This window comes from Malaclemys terrapin, chromosome 11, assembly GCF_027887155.1.
Source record: "Malaclemys terrapin pileata isolate rMalTer1 chromosome 11, rMalTer1.hap1, whole genome shotgun sequence".
In the NCBI taxonomy this organism is placed as follows: domain Eukaryota; kingdom Metazoa; phylum Chordata; order Testudines; family Emydidae; genus Malaclemys; species Malaclemys terrapin.
This window is the reverse complement of record NC_071515.1, coordinates 66,729,231-66,745,910: the sequence shown is the minus strand read 5'-3', so window position 1 is coordinate 66,745,910 and position 16,680 is coordinate 66,729,231. Positions and strand designations below refer to the sequence as shown.

Below are 16,680 nucleotides of genomic sequence, written 5' to 3'. Positions count from 1 at the left end.
AGGACAGATTTGTGGTGCAACTTCACACCATTCAATGCTGTTTCTGGGCTTGGGAAACCAGTGTGGACTGGTTGGAAAGAATCATTCTGCAGACCTGAGATAACCTGCAGGGTCAAGAGATTTTCTGGTTGAGGAAAGTGACCTTTTTGGAGATATGTGCTGAACTATCCCTGGAGCTACAGTGGTGCTGGCATGCAGTGCCCCATGCCCATGGACAAGCAGGTCACCATCTGGAAGCTTTAAAAACCATACACATATCCCTGAATGCCAATGGTCCATAGCCAACCCATTCGGCATGGGGAGATTGATTGCTGGGGCCATTATCATGGAAAAGGTACTGTTGGACCAGGAAGCTTGGTAATGCTCAGGAGTTTATTGGTGGCTTCACATGCAAGGGCTTCCCAAACTATATTGGGGCAACTGATGGGACCAATGTGCCTATTATTTGCCCACTCCCAACAGGGATCAGAATTTATAAACAGAAAGGGTATTTTTCTAGGGTGCCCCAAAGGCTTGTTGACCACCGTGGCCGGTTTATGGACATAAGTGCAGGGAAGTCGGGAAGGGTTCAGGATGCTTGGATCTATTGAAACTCCACCCACTTTACCTGAAGAGAGAGAGGACTGTTTGTCCCCAGGATCACTATGGACATCAACGGCATGCACACTGCTCCAGCTATCCTGGGAGACCTGGCTTATCCTTGGTTTCCCTGGTTAATGAAGCCATTCACAAGCTCCTTGGACAGAAGGAAGGAACTGTTTGAACTACCATCGCAGTAGCTGCCGAATAGTAGTGGAATGTGCATTTGGCCATTTGAAAGGAAAGTGGCACTGTTTGTGGAATAGGTTGGAAGCCGCAGAAAAAAGCCTGCCAAAGATTATAGCAGCATGCTTTATTTTGCACAATATTGGTGAGAGCGAGGGGTAAAGCCTTAATGATGAGCGGGAGGCCGAGGTCAAGACTTCCTCAGTGATTTGAGCAGCGTGCAAGGCATTCCATAGAAAATGGTAACAGGCAGGGCAATGGTGTCTGCAATGCCTGTTGCTCTTATTTTGAGTCTCAGGCCTGAAACTGTGCAGCTGTACATCCAACTGTTATCCTGTGGAGCGGGGAGTGGGATGTATTGTGAGCAATTCAATGTTGTTTATGGGTAGTGGAAGTGTAACATTGTGGCAATCCTTATTTCACCTTCTTTGACTAGATACTTTTGTAAAACCTTATGCATGGAGGGTATGGAAGAGCTGCATTATGGGTATGGAATAGCTTCCATGCAACGAGAGCTTAAAATGACTGGAGCTGTTCAGTTTAGATGACTATGATAGTGGTCTATAAAATCATGAGTGGTGTGGAGAAAGTGAATAGGGTATAGGCTGCAGGTTTAAAAAAAACAGAAGGAAACACTTCTTCATGCCACACATAGTCAACCTGTGGAACTCCTTGCTGGGATGTTGTGAAGGCCTGAAGTATAACAGGGTTCAAAAAAAGAACTAGATGAGTTCATGGAGGATAGGTCCATCAATGGCTATTAGCCAAGATGGTCAGAGATGCAACCCCATGGTTTGGATTTCCCTAAACCCCCGACTGCCAGAAGCTAGGACTGGACAGGGGATGGACCGCTTGATAACTGCCCTGTTCTGTTCATTCTCTCTGAAGCATCTGGCACTGGCCACTGTTGGAAGACAGGATACAGGGCTAGATGGACCATTGGTGTGACCCAGTATGGCCATTCTTATGTTTTTATTTAAAACAATGATTTTCTGTGTAAAATGCATTGTTGACACCTTATGAATAACATTTTCAAGGTTTTTATTATTAAAGTCTATGATGTAACACAAATAATCTTTAACTGAAACAATAAACAAAAGTTTTTTTTATTATGAAACAAAACAATCTATCATCTAACAACTACGAAGAAATGTTTAAAACAGTGAATCAAGATGTGACGGGATCCCTGGGGTGCAGTCTGGGACTGTGGGACCTCTGTGCCCCTTTATTCTCTCCAGCTTGGACTGTCTCTCACAATGCTTTGCTAGTGACAAGCAGCAAACTCCTCTGGGCTCAATCATCACTCAGTACAACCACATGTGGCGTGCCACACCCAGCTGGACTGCATGAATGCTCCCAGAGTACTCATGAATCACACAGAGTAAGGCACCAGCCAGATCCCCCCAGCTCCCAGCCTTGTACCTCAGGAATATACCATCTTGCACTGCTTTTTAGTCTCCTCTGTTGGGGTCTTCTGAGTGTCTTGTTGCCTGCAGCATAGGTGGGGTCAGGAGAAAGGCCAAGCATGAGGCCACTGTGTTCTGTTTATACCCTTAGTCCATGTGCTTGGAGAACACAAGTCCAGGCAGGTCTGGTGGGCATTGCTGAGTCACCAGGCAAGGTTGAGCAATTCCCCTGGCGTGGGGACTCAGTGAGTGCTTGAATTGTAACTCCCTTGCTGGACAATGGCTGTTGATGGTTGTTTGACACCCGCCTGCGTGTCAGTTAGCTCCCTTGACCATGAGGGTCTAATATCTGGGCAACTCCCCAACTCACAGCATATTTTAATGACAACCATAGAACACAATCTCATAACTTCATCTACACTAATGATATACACATTTAGATGGAACAATGGCTTTCAGCAGATCATAACCTTTCCCATGAGACCTCACATGGCATGCTTTATATGCAAAATCACAATGATATGTAAATGAGGAATATGGGGGTTACAGGGCACTCCCCCAAGGAATAGAATGTCACACAAGACATGAAAATGGAGCAGTGCGGGACACAACATGGGTGGAAGGGTGGGGAGGGCTTAAAGTCACAATGCCTCTGCCTCTTCTTGTTCATGGGCCTTCTGGTGTTGTGTTGCAAGTCTTGAAGTTACCAGGGTGCAAGAAGGTTCACAAGAGCTCAGCTCCTAGATGCAACTGTTCTCATGGCCCTGAGCTTGGGTCTGTAAAAAGCTGGCCTCTGGGAGCAGTGCTGTGAGGGCACAGCAGGGAGGAGGTGCTGTTGTCTCCAGTAGCCTGTATTGTCCAGGGTCTGCATAACATGGCGAGTGATGGTTTATAGCACTGCATTGCCTGTTACAGTAACAGCAACATGTGCAGCAGCAGAGTATTTTGGCTTTGTATCGCCTCCGCATCTCCCTGTCTTTTTTTATACTACTTTTTGCCATGCCAACGCTGTCCCTGGCCATTCCCAAAATCTTTCTGGAGAGCTACCCATTTCTCTCTCAGTCCTTGTCCACATGTACTGCCGCCACCGCCCTGCTATTTGGGGTTCTTTTGGGGACTCTGCAGTAACATCAGCCAACATTGGGGGGAGGGATAGCTCAGTGGTTTGAGCATTGGCCTGCTAAACCCAGGGTTGTGAGCTCAATCTTTGAGGGGGTCACTTAGGGATCTGGGGCAAAAATCAGTACTTGGTCCTGCTAGTGAAGGCAGGGGGTTGGACTTGATGACCTTTCAGGTCTCTTCCAGTTCTATGAGAGAAGTATATCTCCATATATTATTTCGTCATGAGTTTTCCGTTGTGCCTTAGAGGCTGTGCAGAGCATGGTGGTAGGGGGCTGGGTATTATGCTCCTGGTCTGGCTTTGTAGTTTTAGTATACATTGGAGGCACTTACATGGTGTCAGAAACATTAGAAGGGGGTGCAGGAGGCATCTGGGAGCAAGCTAGATGGTAATCCCCTTTAAGCTGGCCTGACTCTGAATGATATTACATGGAGGTGGGTGACTGGGAGGCAGAGAATGGCCTTACTGAAATAGGCTAAGGGCAGACCATCAAGATAGGCTGTGAAGTTATTCACCAAGATAGTCCCCCCCACAGCCATGCAACAGGAGTGGAAGAGAGTTGTAAGCTATACAATGGGGGATGGAGGGAGGGAATGAATTATTCCTCATAATCATAGAACAAAAATGGAGAAAGTTCTCTCTCTTAGATTTTGCTTTATCTCCCCCGCAGACATGGTGAAAGTGCAGAGGAAAAATAGATAGGGTTCTGCAATGACTATCTGAAGCATTCACAGTCCTTAATCCAGGGATGGGCAAACTTTTTGGCCCAAGGGGCACATTGGGGTGGGGAAATTCCATGCAGGGCATAAATATAGGGCTGGGGCACGGGTGTGGGAGGGAGTGCAGGGTGCAGGAAGGGGCTCAGGGCAGGGGTTTGGGGCACAGGAGGGGTTCAGGGTGCAGCAGGGGTGGGGTGCAGGAGGGGTTTGGGGTGTGGCAGGGGTGCAGGCTCTGGCCCAGCACCGCTTACCTGGAATGGCTCTGGGGTGGTGGCAGCATGCACCAGGGCAGGTTGCCCTGGCCCTGTGCCGCTCCCAGAAGGGGATGGCACCACATCCCTGAGGCCCCTGGGGGAGAGGAGGGCAGAGGGCTCTGCACGCTGTCCTCACCTGCGGGTACCTCCCCTGAAACTCCCATTGGCCATTGTTCCCAGCCAATGGGAGCTGTGAGGGGCGGTGCCTGAAGGCAAGGGCAGCATAGAGCCCTCTGATCCCCTCCCTCCCTCAGGGAAGTGGTGCCGGTTGCTTCCTTGAGCAGTGTGGGGCCCATGGCACCACGAGGGTGGCAATCCTGCAGGCCGCCTCCAAAGCCCTGATGGGCTAGCCTGTAGTTTGCCCACCCCGTCCTAGTCTCTCCCTGCGTAAGCTTGTGAAAAGCCATTAAGAGTTTTGCTATCCCTAAGGTTAAGTTCTTTTTCCTGTAAGTGTATGCGTTCCAGGGCAGTTATACCTCAGCAGGGAGCTGTAGTCAGTGTAGCTTTCCAGGTATACAATACTGCTGTCTACCTCTTGGAAACAGAACACCCAACTTCTTTTCCTGTAACTGCTGCCTCCATCCAAGCTTGAATTTCACCTAAATGGCTGTTTTCATTATTCGTATTTGCTGTAGGAGGGGTAGAGACTGCGGCTGCACCATGCTGCCAGTCCCCAGTTTGAGCAGGCAAATGGGGTTGGGAGTGGGATGCATTTGCAGGCAGGACAGATGAGGGAAGGAGAAAGGAAAATAGGCAAATGGGCATGTGCCCTCTGTAGTCAATAGTTAGGGCTTTAGTATGAGACAGAGGCCAATTCCCCAGCTGGAGCAGCCAATGTTCTGGAAAAATGTACTGGGTAGGAGGGGCAGAAATGCTAATCCCAGGGTTGTGAGTTCAATCCTTGAAGGGGCCACCTAGGGATCTGGGACAAAAATCAGTACTTGGTCCTGCTAGCGAAGGCAGGGGGCTGACTTGATAATCTTTCGAGGTCCCTTCCAGTTCTAGGAGATAAATTAATGGAGATCTCCTATGTATTTTATAATGGTACAGAAGTAGCACAGCCATATGGCATAATAATCAATTGTAAAGATAGATACATGCTGAAGTTTCCTCAATAGGATCTGCCTCATCAGTCCTAGCCTGGGCTGTTACCTAGGAATCAGGCTCAGTTACTGGAGGACAGGAATTGGGCCTGCCTTCTAGTTGGCTGGTGTCACAGTCCTCCTCAGAAAGCCAGGATCTCTGGGATTCAGGTCTCTTCACTGGCCTCCTGGTACTCATTCTCCAAGGAGTCTTGCTGTTCCACAGCTGCTAAAATGGCACACACCAGCAGAGCTGGTAAAAAGTCTCCAGTGGAACATTATACCACTGGAAAATGCCATTTTGTCAAAATTGAAACTTTTCATAGGGACATTTTAATTTTGATGAAATTTTTTTTAAAACATTGAAATGAAGCATTTTGATAAGGAATAAAATTTTTCATTCTGAAATTTTATATTATGCATTACATTTTTTTTTTTCCAAACGTTTTGTTTTGCAGGAAAATGAATTTGTTTTCATTCCAGTTCAGAACAAAAACAAATGTCAAAATACCAGAATTTCTCATGGCTTGGAAACCACGCTTCAACTAGCACTACACACCAGCTAATGGGCAGAGAGCTTTTTAGATGAATTTAAGACAGATACTTGTAACAACTGCTAGAAAACTTGTGCTGACTCTGGATGCACCAGAGATCGCACAAGCCAAAGCAGTTGCCAGAAAAGCAACATTACTCATTGCATTGAGAAAAGAATGGTCAGTCATGCATGAAAATATTTCAGGAAATCAAGATGCAGATGGACATAACTGCTGATACCTTCAGATGTTTTTGATCAGAGATACTGATGCACAGGAATCTTCTCATGATGGAAATATGGCCCACAAACTGTCAGGATATAGAAGACCAAGCTAAACAACATAGATGGAGAACAAAGACCGTGAAAGAGATTCAGGAAACAATATCATCACTGCAGGAGCCTTGCCAATGCTGCTTACTACCAGAAAGTAGTGTCAGTCCCAGATACTGGCAAACTACTTTATAATAAATAGCCAATAGTGCTTAAAGGCCCCACCCTGCAATGCCTCATATGACATGAGAGTTCCTGCCAAAAAGTTACACAATTTAAGTAGACTAAATGGGGAGAACAGAAGACGTACAATCCCATTTTAAACAAGGAACTGAGGAAGAGGAAAATTAAGTGATTTGCTCAGTCTCCCAAGGCCCAGTCATGTACCTTATCCATAAGATGATCTGGTTGTTCTACTAGTAGAGATTCTGGCAGCTGAAAATGCCATGCAAGTGGCAATTATGTCTGACAAAAGACATATTAGCAAACTGTTAGGGAATAATATGAACCCTTCCAGCAGATAAAAGCAGGCATGGAAGTATTTGCTAGTAGTAGTTCGATTCTGCTCCAATAGCTAATGGAAATAGCTAAGGATCACTGGTTTCACAACTACAGCTGTTGAGTTTTGGAGCCACCTAAAGCATTTAGGGCTGGCAGGGAATCAAAGTTATCTCATGGGTTAAACTGAGCTGCCACTCCTACCCTGTGTGTTTTACTAGGGAAATGATAAAACACACTAAGCTTCCAACAAAGGGGAGAAAAATCAGAAGAGGCAGGGAGTGAGAGACATGAAACAGGAGGAAACAAAGGAGAGGGAAACCCCCCCCTAAACGTTCTATCTTAAAGAAGGTCGTTTCCCCACTCCCACCCCTGCTCCAATTGAAAAGCTGAACTACAGCACCAAGTTTACAACAGAACCTTTTAAGTTAAAACAGCAGTGGGCCAGGGTCATTCAAATCCCTGGAAGGAACTGAGGTCGAGCCATTTCAGCCTTCTGCTAGCATTGGAGCTGGAACAGAGGTAGCTGTGATTTGAGAGTAAAATGATTTTCTGAAGTTTAAGATACAACTAACATGAACAAAATATAGACAGTCAGCTACTTGGAATCCACTAATCCTTGCACTTCCATGAATTTATAAAATCATGAGTGCACTACCCCTAGGCTTACCTGAGGACAACTGGCAAAGGGCCCCCATCCTATTTACCCATGATATTGTATCTGCAGCATGTACTATTCCTCTATGTCCAAGCAGCTAGTATGATAGACTCTATAGTGTTACTTTTATCTATCCTGCAAGAGGGTGTGGGTTACTTTTCACCTTTTTAAGGGGGGGGGGGGGGAGAAAGAGAAAACAAAAAACCTACTTCGTTATCTGACTTCTCAGCAATCCTCATTCATGGTCATGCTGAGCTGACAGTCTTTAATCCATGCTGTGGCTTCATCTTTTGAAACAAAAGTTGCTACAAAACAACCACTGAAACAAGATACTGAAATGCTCCTGAAAGTGTTCCTTTGAAAGCTAGGCCTAGGATTTTCCCAGGTAAGATTTTTATTGCTGGGGAGGTGTTTGAGATGGTGTCAACTGGTACTACAATGCTGGTAATGACAGCAACAAACTAGAGTATCCAGACTGAGGGAAAGGCTGTTAGTCTTTATTTAACATTAAAGGAAAGGGAGATGGGAGGGAATGGCATTTAACCAACAATATGATTTAGTGATTGGCACTGGGTACAGAGATCAGTTATTGACTGCAGAATGGTAGGCAAATTACCAGAAATCTCCCCTGCCCTCCCTCTTCCAACACATGAGAATTTCCCCACTTGGGTCATTTCTTTGAGATCCTCACAAAGCATGCTATGTAGATGATTATACTGTGAGGGATGGAAGGCTTTCTAATGGCTTAAATCAAGCATGCTTGGGTAAAGGGCACTAGCCATAGCAGAGTCAGTGTAGAAATCCATATTAGTAGGAATATGGAGAATGTTTTTTAACATTAGCTTTAATAATTTTTTTAAATCTGTAGTCTTAAGGTTAGCTAGTTTATCATGGACTATTGTAGCACACTTCCACGTATTCTAGCCTATAGTAATTGCAAGTTACCCATCAAGTGTCTCCTCTACACCAGAGATAGTAATTGTGGCCACAATTACTGTTTAATTTTGATGAAGCCAGTGTTACTTATTGCATTATGAAAGGTTATTAGAGCCCTCTAGTGGGCAGGACAGTTCTGGAAACAGATAGCTAGCAGCTTCAGTTTTGTAATGACAAACAAGAAGTACAAGAAACTTTTAAAGTGTTGCATCATAGCTATTCTTTGGGCAAAGAACTATCACTGTCAGTTATCAGGTGGAGATGAGCAAATGGTAGCCAAATCCCTGTATTAAAGTGGCCACCACAAATAAGTAACAAATGTACTTTAATGATTCACAGGGTAAAGCTACCCAATTCATTAGGTGTAATTTACAATTAGAAGTTTAATCTGAATTGCAGAACTCAAACTACAGTACACTACACATTCTAGTCACCCCCAGTAATCAGTTATCCCGTGTATTAAGAAATAAGGCACATTTCAGGTCCACAAGTGGGGAGTGGATGCAATTCTCATATGCCATATTTGCCCTTTAATTCTTCCACTTTTGCTATGTAAGCTTTCATTGCCTCTTCTTTGGCCATTCCTGAAATCAGAAGACATGCATCAGATGAAGACAAAATGTTCTAGTCATATTCCTCAGAGTACTTGTAATAGCCACTTGTTACACTTAAACCACCAAGTTCTCCCCACTTCAGTTGTCTAGTAAGATCTATGTTGCACTAGAAACCATGGGCAAACCAGTTTAAAGCAGCTAGAGGATACACGGCTGCTTCCTGGAAGTTCCTTCATGTCCATTACTTTGTATTAACTGAAGTGAATTGTGAAGTTACAGGGCTGGTGAGTAAGCCAGCCCTGTAAGCCTTGTACTGCAGTAGAGTAGTAAGAACTCAACTGGAACAGTAAAATATTACCAAGTAGTCAGAATACTTTGAGTATGCCACAGAATCATGAGATTAGTGGAGGCCGTAACCCATTCATAGCAAGCAATTCAGGGGAGACATTCTAATTTGCATGCTATGGCACTTTCAGTGAATGAAAGTGGGCCACTCACCTTGTAGCTGCAATTCCTCCTAGGGATTCATTTGTTTGCCCAGCCTGTGTGCTGGAATCTTTAAACCTATGTTCAACTACTTGGCTATTTAGTAGAAGCAACCTAAATGGTCACAAAATTAAAATATATTACACTCCTGCTTGATCTAGTGCAGTGGTTTTTAACCTGTGGTCTGCAGACCTGTGTGGGTCCACATATTAGGTTTAAGATTTCCAAAGGGGTCCACACCTCAATTTGAAATGTAAGGGTCTGCGAATAAAAACAAAGGTTGAAAACCACTGATCTGGTGAGACCATCTTATTCATAAGGTTAGCGCTATAGGCACAACCATGATGGGGGTAACCCCTGCAGAACACAAGTTGCTCCCTGAGTGTCACCCATCCTGTACCCTGCCCTTTCCCAGCAGCAGTCATTACCTGCCTCTCTCACCTCCACCTACAAAAGGGCCCTGGGGTTAGAAGTGGAGTTGTTACTCTTCCCCACCAAGTTGGCCCCAAGCAACATCAGCTGTAATTCCTTGCATCACAGGAAGTGTAGGTTGGCCTCATTCCTGACAGGGCCCTGGACTACTTCCAGGTGACAGGGCTTTCCCAAGCAGGGGTGGGGTTAAATTGTAACTGGAGAACAAAGCAGCTGCAGGACAGGAAATATTTAAAAAAAAACCCTAAATTTCAGTATATGTAGAAGTGGGATTTATATCCTTGGTTGGACAGTTTACAACACTTTTGTAGGTTATCATTTGGTATCACATGTGATCTGGTGTTGCCTTCTAGAGAAGGAGCCTACATTCCTTTCAGGTTTCCCCTGGAAGGTACTTTGATAAAGCATGCAGCTTTGTTCAGTTACAAGCCCGTTTACTGTGTCTACAAGACATCTTAATGCCAAGTTACAATTCCTTGTTGTGTGACTAGGTGGGCATGCAGTCTTGTAAGGAAGTTATGAGGGACACTCCAGGCTGTTTGGATCTAATATTAGACCTGCTCTGATTTGTTTTTAGGGGCATCTGTCATTCTTTCTGCAATGACTGTTGAGCAATGACTTGAGACACAAGCTTACTCTCCAAAGCAACATTTGGATATAGTGCAAATAGCAGCAATACATGTACCCCTCGCTGTGTTAGGAGAGGGTGGCTCAGCAGAGCAGTTTGCATTTTAGGTATAATGCAACCTTAGTCTGGGGGACTTCACATCTGTGAAGTGATGAGGTGAACTCAGGGCTCAAGGATAATCCCTCTTGATTGGAAGAGGAATTTAGTTAATGCAATGGAACATAGTAACTGCATCAACAGTATATGAGGGGAAGAATGATCCAGTTGTTTGTGTGCTGGTCTACCAAGTGCCAGGCTAAGATCAATTTCTTGTCCAAGCTTACACAAGAAGTCTGTTGCAGAGCAAGTCAGTCTGTGCCTCAGTTCTCCATATGCAGAGAGGGCTAACAGTACTTCCCCACCTCAGAAGGATGGGTGAGGAAAGGTTAAAGACTGAAGTGATCAGATACTATGGTGATGGCTATATAAAGATCTAAAATAGACATGTATAAATAACCTGGGGCACTTTTGTAGTTAGGTATTGATTGGAACAGTTCAATGCCAACACAGAAGTACCACATTAGAAGTGTTAAGTCTGTTGTCCTACAGTGTTAACTATCCATTAATTACATCAGAGTATTTAAGTGAGCCTGAACCTGCCAGCAGCAACTCCTAATGCTCTTGGACATGTAGTCATAGGGCTTGGCTACACTTGCGAGTTACAGTGCAATAAAGGAGCTCCAGGCACACTAGCTCACTACCCGTCCACATTGGCAAGGCATGTAGAGCGCTCTGACTCCACAGCTACAGCACTGCTGGTATGCCACCTCAGCAAGTAGAATAATGTTTGCTGCGTCCCTACTGGAGCGCCACGGCGCCAGTGTGAACAAGGTACATTACTGCGCTCTGATTTACCTCTGGAAATGTTCCATAATCTCCTGAAGTCAAGTGGCCACTCTTGTCATTGTTTTGAACTCGCTGTAGGAATGTGGATATGCCCTTTCAAAGCTCCGTTTGTGACCGCTGACTGCTTATCTGCTCTGGGACAAAGCAAGGCTGCTTGCTTTGAGTGAGAGAGGTGGGGGGGATAGGGAGGTCTGCTGCTGCCTGAACTTACAAGACAGCATGCTGACATGCTCTCAGCCCCCCTAAAAACCCACTCTCTCTCCCTCCACATACACACAGTCCATACACCCCGTGCATTTGAAAAGCACGTTGCAGCCACTTGCATGCCAGGATAGCTATCACAATGCATGGCTCTTTGTGGCATTGCAAGAGCTGCTAATGTGGGCACACCAGTGCGCTTCCAGCTAAGAGTGTAAACACTCGGCAGCATTTTCCCTGCTGCCGTCTCCGAAGGCTGGTTTAACTCCCAGCACTCTACAACTACAAGTGTAGCCATGCCCATAGAAGACTTCTACTCATTCATTAAGTAGCAAGTATTAGGATTTGTGACCAACCCTGCTGTTTTCATGTCATCTTTATTAAAAACTTACCTTTTAATGCATCCCAGGCATCCCACTTCGCTTTGCCTTTGAAGTCAAGAAAACCAGGGCGCTCTACGACAGACAATATTATTAGCCACAGAAGAGACAGTCAGTGGATACAAACCACACTGTTGGGAATCTCTCATGTCCTTTCAGGAGATTGCACTTGATGTGATGGTTCTGTGTAACATGGTCTCTCATTTCAGACATCATACTTCCTGAATTAGAGTGTACTCAAGAAAGAGCTATTTTGTTCAGATGCTGGAGAAAGCACATTATAACTTTCTATTGTTAGCAGCACTCCACATGGTCATCTCTGCTAGGTTTATTATCTATTGTTGGTGAGAACTCGTTTACTATAAATTTACAGCCTTCAGTTTATTTTGTGAACTTGACAGCACTGTCAGTTTAGTCATCTTATGATGTCAGTTTCCCTATTCCCTAGAGTTTTCTGCTACATCAGCAGAGGTGCTGAACTGTATCTTTCTTAAGAGATGTGAAAGATATTGTAGCAAAGATGGCATAATAGACAAGAGAAAGGTGATATGAACCTCTTCCCAGTCTCAAGAATAACTTCCAGCTTTTGGTCTTCTCAAAAGAGGCAGAGTTCTCAATTAAATGTAATATGGGTAAATTTAATATGCAGTCATGGGTAAGTGCTATGAGACCAGTGGCTAGATGTAGAGGTGGAGCATTAAACTCATGCCAGCCTTACAGCAGGGGAGTGACTTATAGCATTAGTTGGTAGTTCCACCCCTGTAACAAAATGGGAAACTAGGTTATTGCTCCACATGAACTGATGCTTCATAATAACACCACTAAAAACCATGCACGTTGTAATGGCATGCCAGGACACTTCAAGACCACTAATTTGACTTGGAACAAAAGTAATTTTGCATTCCAAGCTGTGCCAGAAGCCTAAGCTTAGAAAACTGCTTGGCTCTTTTCCCCTCTGCTCCTTTGCAGAGTCAGGCCTACAGTGCAGTGCAAGTTGGTCTATAAAAACATTCTGTGTGCACACTTAAAGCTACAGTGTGCCAACTCCAGGCAGCTTGGAACCAGACCCATGTCTGATAGCCCTCACCACTAACTGGTTCAGTAGGCCAGTGCTTCAGCTGGTATTTTTCCATTTCTAGATTTAATTCACTTCAGATGTTACGCAAGACCACTAAGACCATTTGCATCATTAGACTGGGAAACGATGAAAGTCTGCATCGCAAGGTAAGTAAAGCTGTGGAACAGGCTTAGCACTTTACCTCTCATCTGTGGGAGGATTTGTTTCTCATCCAATCCCACAGCCAGCTCTGACTGAAGTTTCTCGTTTCAGTACACACCTGCTTTAATTTTTATGGCTTCTGCTGCCTTTGGTTTTCTTTAGTTAGGCCTTATCTACACTATTTTCATACCAGTACAGTTATGTAAATGCAGATGTCCACTGTATGTTGCAATTTACCCTGGTAAACCACACCAGTTCAAGCCCCATTTCCATAGATGCAGCATCTACATCAGTGCTATTCTAGTCTAGATAGCCTCTTAGTCACAACTGCCCCAAAACTGAAAATTAATGCAGTTTCACACAGCAGCTGTATAAAGGATGCAGGATTCTTAGGGTTTTCTATAGTCACAAGTTGCACTGATTTAACCTCAGCCAGTGCAACTTCTGTGGTTTAACTAGTATTTGTTCAAAACTGGTTATCAGTTGAGTTAATGCTTAGCATACTCCTCTACATCTACAGGCAAGTATAGGCCAGATTTAAGTCAAAAGTGTCATTAAATTGCACTAGTCTAAACCAAACTAGTGAAAAACCTTTAATTACAACTTGTACTTGGCCTTAAAGGATCAGAAATAAGTTTACTTGCTTTTCACCTATTAGCTACCCTACTGCTAGTGCCAGACTATGTTGCTTTTCCCTACATCAGTCTACTAGGGGCAGCTACTTTAAGTTTTGAGAATAAGGACAATCAGTTATTTGCTTAGGAAAGCATTTACATAGCTATCAATACCCTATTTATTTGAATGAGGCATTGCTTAATCGAGTGCAATACAATTTACTGGCCAAATACATCTACATAAAGGGTTGAAACAGTACTGCTCCAGCATATAAAAATGGGAGGACCTGTGGTCAGGAGTAGTTAAGAATGCCAAGTGGAAAAAGTACATGATAAAGAGAATGAAATGCAGGGTAAGAAAACACCATTATTTTTATCAGCAAAAACAACGAAGAGTCCTTGTGGCACCTTAGAGACTAACAAAAGCCCACAAAAGCTTATGCCCAAATAAGTTTGTTAGTCTCTAAGGTGCCACAAGGACTCCTCGTTTTTGCTGATACAGACTAACATGGCTACCACTCTGAAACCGGTCATTTTTATGTTGTTCAAGCAGCTCTCAGCTGAATAGTAGAGGGTTGGGTCATGTCATTTTGTACATTTCTATGTAAAGGTTATGCCAAAGCAGTAGCACTCCCAAACTTTCAGAAACCCACTCTTTGCCCACACCAGAGAGATTTTGGCTCAAAAAAGCAGGAGCATAGTTGTTTATGGTCAGTGACTTGGGAGCTAGAGGTCAGGGTCATGTTGCATTACACGCCACTCAGTTTCACTACTTAAAAGTAATTTACAGAAAGCCTGACGTACATCTAAAGCCATTAGGAGCTAGTGTTAATTGAGCACCTCTCTTTATTGAGAAAAGTGTTTGAGCATTTTTTATTCCTCAAGCCTAGAACTCCTTTCCAATACATACCTGTGTTTATATCTCCAACTGTAGCTTGTTTGAAGTGACTGTAGATGTACAGCATTTCTTCATCTGTCGGTTGAGACTTCAGTTGCTTAACTTCTTCAGCAGCTTTATCAAACTCAGCCTAAACGAAAAGATCAAAAGTTTTCTATGTTGGTTTTCACTCTTGCCAGTAGATATTAGTTTAAATCTTGAACTGACAAATCTAAGGTCTGCTTGAAGATGACAAAATAGCAGGAAGAACACAAAAATTAAAGTTGAAACCAAGTCTCATGACTGGAGTTTACATGAAGGTGAAACAAGAGATTATAAACATTGCATTCTGTGTAGCTAGAAATGCTAATAATTGTAACACTTACATTAAAAGTCAATTGAACTATGTTACTAACCAGTTTGTGCTCTGTAGGATTAGGAGTGAAAGTCTACTATTGTGAAAGCAGGATCAGAGATGTTTGCTACAAATATTGCATGGGAAAAGAAGTTGAGAAATCTGCAGTGAGGATTTGGCAGAAAGGAGGCCTTGAACACAGCCCTAAAATGTTAAGCTTCCCCACCCCTTAACTCCTCCAATTAAGAAAGTTCACTTGGTGATTCTGAGATTATGTAGTCAGACAGCTGGCACCTACCATTTTTGGTGGTAATTACTGGCCATTTCCCACCCTATCCATCAAGCGAATGGCCCCTTTCCTGCATAGTCTCTCCACCCCCATCAGTTTATTGTCTCGACATGTTACACAGCAGATGTTTATACAAGTGTTTTATGGGCCACTTGTGTAAGGGAAATGCTATCCCTTATTTTATAAAGCTGCACCTGCACACAAACTTAAAGTAGTTAGCATGTCCTCATACTCTTTAGCAAGCTACTAACTCCACAACTTGTGTCCGAGTAGTTACCAAGCCATCAGAGCTCTTGGATGTGTTAAGAGAAAGACTGCAGCCTCCGGGAAAGAGTCTTCTTTCCCTTGACACCAGCATAACGCCACTGGCTTCAGCAGTGCTTCTTTCAGTTACACTGGTGTGAATCTTGATAATCAGGCCACTTGTTCTTCACCATGGCATCTTCACACCATGCCCTTACTAGCCCTACGGACATTGGGCTCGCTCAGTCTCCACTACCACCCAGGACGCCCTTATGCGACCCTCTGCACCCATACAAACGCCTTTCCCCCTATAAGGCTAATACCACCCCCCATAACTACTTGCAATAGCAGCACTACACAGGCCTCGGGTTAGTGGGAGGTGGAGAACAAGAAGGATGCAGCAGACGTGACCTACACCGTCTATAACCTCCGTGCTGGGCATGCGTCCCCTCCCCACGAGCCCCCCAGGGGGGCGCTCCACCCAGTTTCAGAGTGGACGCTCGTCGGAGTAGGGTCCTGCCCAAGCGCACGGCCGCCTGCAGACCCAGGGCTTAGCGCTGCAGCGGCTGCGGGGAAGCGGCAGCTCCCACTTGGCGCGCTCCAGCCCCAGCAGGGCCTCCGAGGAGCAGGGGGCGGCGGGAGAAGCCGCCTGGGTTCGGGCTCGGCTCGCTATCGCGCCCCAGGCCCCTCGCCCTGGGAACGGGGAGGCGGGCGGAGGGCGGGAGCCCCGGGAGAAGGGCGGAAAGGGGAGGGGGCGTCGCTAGCGCCGAGCCAGAGCCGCCCCCTGAGCCGGGGGGAGGGGAAGGAAAATGGAGGGGCTCCCAGCTACCAGGGGCGAGACCACGCCAGTGAAGCGACCCCCCCCTTGCTGAGGGGAAGGGAACGGGGAGGGGGCGCGGACAGCTCCCCCCGCCTTAGCCCCCCCAGCGCGGGCGCCCCGTACCTGAGACATAGCAGCGGCCGGCAGCAGCGAGTCGTTCGTTGTGTGGCTGATTGACTGGCTCGGACCCTCCTGCCAACGTGCAGCAGCGTTTCCGCCTCCGCCCACCGCACCCCTACTTCAGCCCGCCCCAGAGCGCCCGCCGCCCAATCACAGAGCCCGGCGGGATAGGGGCGGGGACGCGGCGTCCAGCGACCAATCACGGTTCCACCGGGGCGGGAAGGCAGGACGAAACCGAGCTCGGCCCACACCAATCCCCCCGCGCGGGAGGCGGGCTCAGGGGCGCCTCACGGCCAATCACTAAAGGAGGCTCGTGGTCAGATCGCCTGACGCCAAT

The 16,680-nt window shown here is 45.6% G+C and overlaps 1 protein-coding gene across 1 annotated transcript; it reads right to left on the bottom strand.

The window, feature by feature from the left end:
- Positions 1–8,551: 8,551 nt before the first annotated feature.
- DBI (diazepam binding inhibitor, acyl-CoA binding protein) lies at positions 8,552–16,455 on the bottom strand. The gene is made up of 4 exons (XM_054044257.1): positions 16,347–16,455; positions 14,550–14,667; positions 11,819–11,881; positions 8,552–8,827 (listed from the first exon to the last, which is right to left on the bottom strand). Exons 1-4 carry the CDS (start codon positions 16,353–16,355, stop codon positions 8,754–8,756), a joined length of 264 nt encoding a protein of 87 aa, XP_053900232.1. The 5' UTR covers positions 16,356–16,455; the 3' UTR covers positions 8,552–8,753.
- Positions 16,456–16,680: the final 225 nt, after the last annotated feature.

Excerpts from the sequence above, each read along its gene's own strand:
- DBI (XM_054044257.1), bottom strand. Across the intron at positions 11,882-14,549 it reads AGTTGGAGATATAAACACAG|AGCGCCCTGGTTTTCTTGAC; the intron begins GTATGTATTGGA and ends TGTCTGTCGTAG. Across the intron at positions 8,828-11,818 it reads TGCCTGGGATGCATTAAAAG|GAATGGCCAAAGAAGAGGCA; the intron begins GTAAGTTTTTAA and ends TTCTGATTTCAG.